This window comes from Linepithema humile, chromosome 1 (genome assembly GCF_040581485.1).
Source record: "Linepithema humile isolate Giens D197 chromosome 1, Lhum_UNIL_v1.0, whole genome shotgun sequence".
NCBI classification, from domain to species: Eukaryota; Metazoa; Arthropoda; class Insecta; order Hymenoptera; family Formicidae; genus Linepithema; species Linepithema humile.
Window position 1 is genome coordinate 7,332,403 of NC_090128.1, and position 9,633 is coordinate 7,342,035.

At 33.9% G+C, this 9,633-nt stretch overlaps 2 protein-coding genes across 7 annotated transcripts in view; both read right to left on the minus strand.

Moving 5' to 3' along the window:
* LOC105679765 (uncharacterized) overlaps positions 1 to 4,529 on the minus strand; it is a 29,053-nt gene extending 24,524 nt beyond the window's left edge. The window contains exon 1 of the mRNA XM_067361258.1: positions 4,312 to 4,529. The gene's annotated coding sequence lies outside the window, so the exon portion shown is untranslated. The remainder of the gene's footprint in view (positions 1 to 4,311) is intronic.
* A 26-nt stretch (positions 4,530 to 4,555) lies between these two features.
* LOC105679758 (uncharacterized) lies at positions 4,556 to 9,530 on the minus strand. 6 transcript variants are annotated; one of them, XR_010891712.1, is made up of 6 exons: positions 8,990 to 9,492; positions 7,715 to 8,860; positions 7,119 to 7,425; positions 6,455 to 6,627; positions 5,613 to 5,851; positions 4,556 to 4,586 (listed from the first exon to the last, which is right to left on the minus strand). XR_010891712.1 is itself a non-coding variant. In XM_067361174.1 (6 exons), the coding sequence occupies exons 1-5, from the start codon at positions 9,086 to 9,088 to the stop codon at positions 5,646 to 5,648; spliced, it is 1,767 nt and encodes a 588-aa protein (XP_067217275.1). In that variant the 5' UTR covers positions 9,089 to 9,492; the 3' UTR covers positions 4,556 to 4,586; positions 5,613 to 5,645. The 6 variants fall into 6 exon arrangements, 5 of the variants coding, with proteins under 5 accessions (XP_067217275.1, XP_067217274.1, XP_012235421.2 ...); XM_067361174.1 differs by having other exon boundaries at positions 5,613 to 5,687; XM_067361173.1 differs by lacking the exon at positions 4,556 to 4,586 and having other exon boundaries at positions 5,595 to 5,687; positions 8,990 to 9,320; positions 9,412 to 9,530.
* Between the last annotated feature and the right edge of the window lie 103 nt (positions 9,531 to 9,633).

A 9,633-nucleotide genomic window follows, 5' to 3' on the forward strand; every position in this document is an offset into this window, starting at 1 on the left:
GAATGACGAGAGATAGTTTATATCGCGTCAGTCTAGTTATGACCTCCGGCGGCTGATTAATTTCCTCACATTAAATGCACCCTCATAAACACGCCGCCCCATACGAAATACGGCGATGACTCACTGTTCGAATCGCGCCAATTTCCGGTTGATTTCGCTCACCAAAAGAGAAGCCATATCGCGTAGCAAACGGTATTGCTTTACAGTTGCAATAATATCCGGGAAAAGTTTATTTATATCAAGGCCGTACAGTGGCAATTACGTTAGCTTTACGCTTTATAGAGATTGTTATAAGATTGATTACAAAATTAAGATATATAATAAAATAAATTATATATTAAATAAAAATTGACACAAATAAAAATATAATCGGATATAAAATATATAGTTAACTGTTTTCTTATTTGAGTGTGTATGTTCTTTCGTGATATGTCAAGCTAAACAGCATAAAGCACTTAATTATTATAATTGATTACATGAGAATATGAATAAACATTTGAATAAACTTAAAATAAAAATAAAAAGATATATAATTATTTGTAGACTAAAATTTTTGCATGTTCTACTTTATTAAATTAGAAAAAAAAGATATGCAAAAGATTCTCTACTTTATCAATTAATTAACTCAGTAATTATCTCAAAATTAATCATGTAAACTCTGTTCCAGATTCCACAGAAAGTCCTAGCCAAACTCTATTCTCTTTTCATCAAAAGGCAATGCCTTTTTCCTCTTTCGCAGTCGAGAATACGAGGCTCTTTGTTTTCGCGGTCCCGATTCTGTGCAGTATGCGTGGAAAAAAGGAGAGCAAAAAGAAGACGGAAGGACGTAGGAGCGTAGGAAGACAATGGATCCTCGAGACGCCGGTTTATACTCAAGGTTTTGCTTTGCGACGCGAAGGAAGCGCGAGGATGAAACGACAAGGCTTCTCGCTCCGTGAACAGGATTATTTCTAACGGCGCACGATGTATCGATTGCGAAGAAAAGAGAAAAAGATAAGACACATAGATAAGATTCTGGGAGAATTATGCGAACTCACGGTGAGATGTCAGTGTTTAAATGATAAAATGTAAGACAAAGCGTTTATATAAAGAATATTCGTTAAATCTTTTTTATTTCCTCGTTTTTGAGAAAATATTATTGAAAACAGCATACACATGAATTTATTGTAGCGAATATTTCAAATTAATATAAATATCTATCAATCTATAATTTGATGACGCGCATGTGCAATATTAATAAAATTCACCACGCGATTAATGTTCAAATCTTTTATAAGATTTTACAAGATGAATAACTTTTATTTAGAGACCGCGTTACGCAATGCCATTTTTCTAAAAAAACGTGGGTACACATGTATACCCACATAATAACCACCGGACGAAGTATTTTCTCAATTTCATTGAGAAACGCGTTTATAAATACGTCGCATGCATTGATCGAGCGTTGCGACGAAGGGTCGAGAGGATGCGACGCAATAAAAATGTCGCTTTCCTACGCGACAACCTTGCACAGTCTCTTCAGGGTGAGTAATTGAAGGTCGAGAGTTATCGAACGATCGATCATCACGATAGGGTAAAGGAGACTGTGTCTCGATAATGAACGATATCGCGAGGACGCAGTTAATAATAATACGCAGTTGAATTTTACCTTTGACTCAACCCCGCGAGACCTTTTGCTCGAAAGGTTAGTCATTATTACGGGGTCGATGAATCCGGTTGGCTGCGACAATCGATACAAATGACCGGCGCGTCGCTTCATCTATTTTCGTCGCAGTGCATTTTTATAAGCGCCACGCGTGCTACGGAATTTAAAAAAAACAAGGATAATCTCGCGACCGAGGCAATTTTCCGCGCAAACACATCGGATACGGTATAATCATTGCTTTCAAGCGTCTATCGCTTGATTAAACTTAAAATATTGGTCTTTAACTGCTCTTAAATGTTAAATTACCGTTGGCTCGTTACCCACCAATTCACGCTAAATTATTGCCACTTAATTGCGTTACACACAAACTGAGTTAAGCCTGATTAACATTGATTTTTCGATGAAAGGCCGAACTATGCGAACAGCCATTTTTGGCTCTCTTCGAACAAATGAACGCGCAACAGGCAACAATAGGAGCGACGGAATTCGTCGGGGATCGCCCGAGCATGTGCTCTTTTAGGTCAAAGGTCACGCACGAATGAACTTAACAGCAACACACAGGAACTTCCCGTTGCATCTGTTTAACTTCAAAGGATAAAGAAAATATACCTATTTATAAAAAAAGAAAACTGACTGCAAATTTTAAATGCACGTGTCGCATATTAAAAATAAAAAAAATCATAATTTGTACATAAGATTTCTTGACTCGAAGTGACTCAGCGCTTGGTTTGTTCAAATATCAAAGTTTATGACTATTTCTCAATTATGCAAATATAATGATATTAGAATTTCGCAATTATTCGTACATACATAAAATGTATATAAAACCGAGCATTAAGCATCGCGATTTGATCTTGAAATTAGATTCGCGTTCACAATATGTCGTTTAATTCATGCTGCAAGGAGTTTCAAAGCTAGATTTACGGAGAAAGGCTTCGCATTAGGGTCGCCTCTGTAGAAACGGATATTAGAAAACGCAGTTCTATACACCGTGATCTTAAACCTCTATGATCGACGTCAAGATGACCTCGGAACGGCTGACAAATCGTGTGCATCGATAATACGTATTCTGCGAACACTATCGACCTCGATTCACTTGCTCAAGGATAGACCCCCGTGTATTAAGGTATATTGAGAGATCCGCGGATAGTAGCTCTAAATGAAAGCACGATTTTGCCAAGTTGGCCCCACGCTTTCACTTAAAATTCACGCCCACGTAAAAACTATACAAATTTTAAAATCAGAGACTAAAACGATCATAACTATAGAATTACCATAGAGTTTTTATAACTATAGTTTCAAAACTGCATATATGCAAAAATAATCCTGACGATCTTTTAATATTTATATATTTATTCGTTTAATTCCATTATCATTTATATAATTGTTTAATACCAATCTTAGTTTCGTGATCGAGTAAAAAATTTCACAATAAAAATGGTACAGTCGTCTAATTAAAATTTTTTGATGTCAATTTTTTTCAAATCGTCAAAATCATAAGAATAGATTTAATAAATATAGCTCATTTAATTCATAGCCACTCGTATTCGCGAACATATAAATAAAATTTAATTATAAAATGTTAAAAAATTTCAGACATTTATGCCTATTCATATTTTATATTCAAAAATATATAAAATTATATCATATAGGCAGTGAGAATAATCCCAGCACAAATCGGAATCATTTCGTTCACTTGTGATATTTTCGCACATCTCGTAATATATTCATCCTGCACCCACGCCCACGCCATTTGCAACTCTCGTCGATTAACGAACTGCCCCTCTTTCCTCTCTCAAAGCGTAATTACATTCACTGACTCTGGTCGATAGAAAATTACATAGGCCGGCAAACGTCGCGCGCGCGCTAATTGGAGTTCGCTCTTTAACATTCAAGTAGTCGCACGGGTTTCCACGAGATCAATGTTCATGTCGCTTTTCATTTCACTATACTACAATCAACGTTGTAACTTGTAAAAAAAAAAACCTTATAAGACTTATGCAAAGAAAGTTATGGGATCAGCTAGACTCCCGCGCGACCACTTGATGTAGTCAAGTATACATATTTATGGCGGACGAATGAGGTTAGAAAAGGCGGAGATCGAATCATAAATGAAAAACTCTCGCTTCATTATCTTACCTGCAATTATATGTACAAAGTGTTCGGTAATAGCTATAATTGTTGCATACGGCATTATTCCCGGAGCAGAGTATAATTCTTCTTTAACAAAACCGTCAATGTGAATAGCCTTTCAACACTTCGAACAATTCAAAGATTTTTCCGCGAATCACAGGTTAAAAAATGTAAATAGATAAGTTATCCTTTATCTAATAATTCTTCAACCAATTTCTAGTGAATTTTGTTCAAACACAGAATCTTAACCAATCGTATTTAATCTTGAAAATCGCGTATAACTGTGTTCTTTATCTAACTTCAGGTGGGTTTTAGATTTGATGGAATCTTATCTCAATCAATCATATTTAATGTCGTAATTTCAATCGCAACAAAATATGGTGTCCAAAAAAAGAAGTGTTCCACCCAAAATTTGTTAATAAGCTATTATCGTTCCGTCTATCGCCGAGCACTCTGTATATTCCTTCGATCTGAGTCACCTTACGCGCGCGATTTCATTCATTCATCGAATTATCGTAAATCAATCGACTCACCGGAAAAATCGCTCCTTCTTGGCGTGCGTTTACCACTGCTGCTCCCCGCCGTTGCCAACGCCGTCGACGCTATTGAGAAATTGCGGTCGCACCCTACGGACGCGGAAGACCACACCTGGCCGCACGTGAGACACAAGGGTAGTGTACGACTCCGAAAGTCAAACTCGTTCAGGCACTGGGATGAACATGTCTCATCCAACGCGCGGCTACTTCGCGACTGCGCGTACGTCGCGTCAATGAAAGCTCCCTCATAGAATCGCCGCGCAATCCCCACTCTAGTGACATGCGCAACCAAATGAAATTACCCCAAAAATGTATAAGGATAAGGAGTTTCCTATCTGTTTATATACAAATCAGCGTTCTTGTTTGTTTTTAGTTTATGAAATTCAGGCAATGTTAAATATTATTGAGAAAACAATTACAGAATAATAAAAATTATAAATATAAAAATAATAAATATTTTCTACAATGTAAAGAAAATATGTTGTTATTGACGCAAATTTTAATAATAAAGTTTAATATTAAGCAAAATTTCTAAGTAGTATTATTTTTTTAATAAAAATTTTGACTCAAATTTTGTCCTAAAATTGTTACTTGCGTTTTTCTATATCTTTTCTATTTTTCGTGACGTATATTTTATTCTATTCTGCAATTCGCGCAGAGGAATGAGTGATGGTACGAATGATTTTCACAAAGTTTCACAACACTCGTATGTACACCGGAAGAAGCAAATATATTGCACACCAAGTTTAGTAATTGCATAAAAGAGAAATCTCAATTTCGATTTCATTAAGAAAATCACTATCTACTGATATGAATCCTATCACGCAAAAGGACTAATTAAAAAATTTCCATTCTCAAGTAAACTCATGTTAAAACTATAGCATTAGTTCTTTAAATATGTGCATTTTTTCCCGATAATATAATGGAAAGCTAGAAAAATTATCGCTAGTATCGGAAAAACTTAACAATTATGTAATTAACATTATATAATTCGCCACGTTATATGAAACGATCACACATATGCTTAATATTTTAGATTTGATCTTTCTGTGGGTTTTAAATTTAACAATGTTCACCATTTCAAGTCACTCAAGTGTGATGCAAAATCATAAATCAGTTTACATCTTGAAACATTAAGTAAATTCAATATCATAAGAATTTAATTCTACATTTCTTAATGAAGAATCGATTTGTAATATTAAAAATGTCAAAATAAAAATCAAATTTAAATACTCACGATTTTGAAGTACTTAAATGTGATGCTGGATCATAGATAACTTCAACGAAGGATTACGTACATACGTCACGTGTCTCAGGTGGGCACGTCGACGTCATCTGGTTTTAATAGTTGTTTTTCGCAGCTCACGTATCGTCTGCAAGCAGAATGATTTATCTCGTTTAAGAGACTTTCTTGAGCTTGTCCAAGCGGAACCTCACAAGTTTGCGGTGCGCTGTTAACCATTCGTTTCCTTATTCGGTTCCTTATTGCGTTCTCCTATTGTCCTCATCATGACATGCTCTCTCGCCTACCTACCTGCTGGTTTACATACACATACAATTTAGATGCTTCCTAGAATGCAAAGAAATTTCTCCGACCCTTTTTTCTTTGATCATATTACGCAAAGCCGACGTGCAAAAAGTCCTGAACGAACATCATGACGTAGCTTTTTCATATACGTCATTACATTGTAATTTTAGATCTTGTTACGTTAGAAACTATGTAATACTTTTATTACGTTAATATATAGACTACTTTACACGTTAATATCGATATTGATGACGTAGACGTACGGCGATGTAATAAATATTCAAGGTCTATTAGATGAGAATTTTTAATAAAACTCGATAATGTATTTTTTTAATTATATCATCATCTATATAAGACAGTATAACGGCAAAATTTTATCTTTAGCTCATAAAAGAGTGTAAGCAATTTTTAGTATTTAATAATTTAATATGTTATTTTTTAATATAGTAATGAAATATAATAAGTTTACTTTTACTTGACTGGAAAACATTAAATTTGCCATTTTACTTCTTATAAGATATTAAAAATATTAAGATATTGCATTAATAAAATTACTTACAAATTCCAACTTGACAATGATAAATAACATCGAGCCATTTAAAAGGCACCAACCTTTTTGGCATCGTCCAACGTCGTGGGAACGTAGTGGGCATTGATCGCTTGCGCCATAGTACAGTAGTCACGATACAACATATATTGATCCTTCAACCACCGTCTGATTGCCGAAACTCTCTCCCGAAGCATAACACACTGATCATCCGGCTTCGATTCTATCTCGATTGCATCTAGAAAACAAATATTCCAAAACATGCATGAATAAACCAGGAATATTTACGTACAGAGAGTATGGGAGAATATATTTGAATACATTTGAGCATTCTATTTAAATGGGAAATGAATTTAATGCGTTTGTCATATAGCTCTATACCATTGACTTGGCTATCAGGCTATATTTTCATTGTTTCAATACTATGCGGATTCCTTCTATTCAATGCTGTGCGGATTTCTGCTATTCAATACCACAATTGTCAATGCATTTGCATTAGCTTACAATTTCAAACTTATTCAATAAAATGACATAAATCAGGAAAAGAAACGAGAAGGAAAAATATATGTAAAAGAGAAGATACAGAAAATTACTGATTAAAGATGAAAAAATGGATATTTGAAACCATTATCGACAAAAAACACAATACTTAACTTTAATATGTAAATATTTAGCAAAATAAATTTAGAAAAATTAGTTGATAAAATTTTGTTTAAATTTATAAATTACCTGGCTGTGTAAATTCTGCGACCTTTGGAAATTCCAAAGGACTGAAATAGCTCGGAGTAGCACTCGATTGTAATCTCAAGTCTTTCAATTCGTGTAGATATTTTTGGAGGTCTTCCCGCTCTTGCCGCAGTCGCAGTTCGACAATTCGCTTTTGAAGTCTGCGCATTTGTTTCTCGTCAAGTCTCAAAGCCTTGTCTTCCTTACGACTTCCGATGTTATTGTGAGAAGCTTTGATTGACTTTGCACTTGTATTTTTAATTTTCCTTTTCTTCTTCTTGGTGTTATACTCGTGACTATTGTGATCAGACTAAAAATATAATCAGAAATAATAAACAAAGAAATAAAAAAACCCAGTACATTTACACATATATATACATTCTCACAATAAAGATTTACAAAAATTTGTAGAAAAATTGGAAAAAATTATATTAAAGAAATTTAATATTAATTTATAAATTAATAGCTTAAGAAATAGAACATTTTGATTAAAAATATTAAAAAATATCACAAAAAAACAAATAATTCAAAATTTTACAGGTATTCTTAATTATCTCATCAATCTTAACACTGATAAAAAATATAATATTAATACTTACTATTTTATCATTTTCTAAAGAGTGAGAACTCTCATCTTCTTTCTTTACTTTCCTCATTGTTGCATTCTGATCTTCAAATTCTGTTTTAGTTCTGGAAGAGCTTTTCACAATTTCTAAACTCATTTCTTTTTTAGCAGTTGTATCAGTTGCGTCCCCATGCAATTTTATCAACATATTCTCAGCATCAATAATTTTCTTGCGTTGCAATTCTGATTTTGATCGCATAGTCAAGCTTGAAACATCTTCGAAGGTGTCATTTGTATAGTCATTTTCCGCTACAGGATGTTTGGAACTATTTGAAACCATTACATAAGCATTTTCACTTACTGAATATTTTGAATTGATTGAAAGATTCACAGAATCTTTAGTATTAATTATAACATTTTCCTCAGCATGGGAAAGTTCTGAAATAATTTCACTATCATTCTCTATCGTATCGATCGACTCCTTGATAACACTATCATTGTGTAAAGATCCCAAATAATTCAAATTCTTTGAATTTTGATCACTATTTATCAATTTTAATGTCTTAACATTCTTTTCTTCGTCAATCACATGTCTCACGCTAGAACGCACTTTGGAAATCTTCTCTTTCGATTTTTCAGACGACTTTGATGACTTTGCAATTGATGAATTATTGGATGATAATTTATTCCTTGAAATTTCAGATGATTTATCAGATTCCTTTCCTTTCTTTAACTTTCCATCTGCTTTTATTCTTTCTTTGCGTCCAGAAAGTTTATTGCTGGTTGTAGAAAAGTTTTGTTGTGATGCCTTCGAATACGATGGTGATTTTGACGAAGTCATTGAATCATCAAGCACGCTTTCAATCAAGCTGTCTTCTTGAATGGTTGTTATATCTGAGATGGAACTTTCTTGCTTTTCTGCGGAATGCGACGATTTATCTTCTAACAGTATTTCGACATCAACTTCATCAGCATCTTCAGATTTCGAGCTCACTCTGTCCTTCGTTGATTTTTTATCCTTTGATGAAAGTTTTTTTTCTTCTATGTGTCCTTCAAATCGAATATCTGGCATCTTTATATCAAGTTTCAGCTTTGAAACATCCTTCGGCGACTCCTTTAACTTTGTCGAGAGATTCTCCGAAAAATTAATCGAAACGCTGCTTATCAAACTATCTGTATCCTAAACAAGAAATGCAAAAGGTTATGCTAATATTACATATTGGTAATAAAGTTATTCAGTTTTCTTCAGGATTTACATAATTTTACAATATAAATTCTTATTGACTCTTGCTTTTATTTCTATAAATACCTCTTTACGGTTCCATATTTGCTCTCTGCGTTTCATCTTATATTTCTCTTCCATCTCTTTCACACGCATCAGCGCTGCATTCGCTTTAGATGAGAGCATGATTTCTTTTTTAAGTTTTATTCAATTGCCAAATTTAACTAACAAACTCTTTACTTGATTTTGTATCACTTGTAAATTTCTTGAAATTTTCGTTACTTGCGAATTAATGAGTGGTTCTGTGTGAAGTGAGAAAATAAGTTATAGAAATCATGTTGCACATTTACGTAACTAGTTTGCTTTCTTGTTGCCGCGGAAACGGTCTGAACATATCAAGCTTGATCTCTAGAGGGTGCTAAAAACAGAGGTATTTTCTCAAAGATATTAAATCAAAGATATTAAGGGCCAAATTAAAAAACTCAGCAATTAGTTACTTTTTAACTTACTTCAATATCAAATTTTACTTTCTTTTAATACCACGAAATCCGATATTAAGAAATAAAAATGGAATTTTGTGGAGATGAGATCGAAGACGTTTGAAAATGGCGCGTATTGTGGCTGTAGCGTCGCGGTTCAGCGGCTGAACTTAGCCACTTTCGGCTCTCGGACTTTTTAACACTGCCGTATCGACTACAGATAAGCGAACACGATAGTCAGTGACGTGAGGT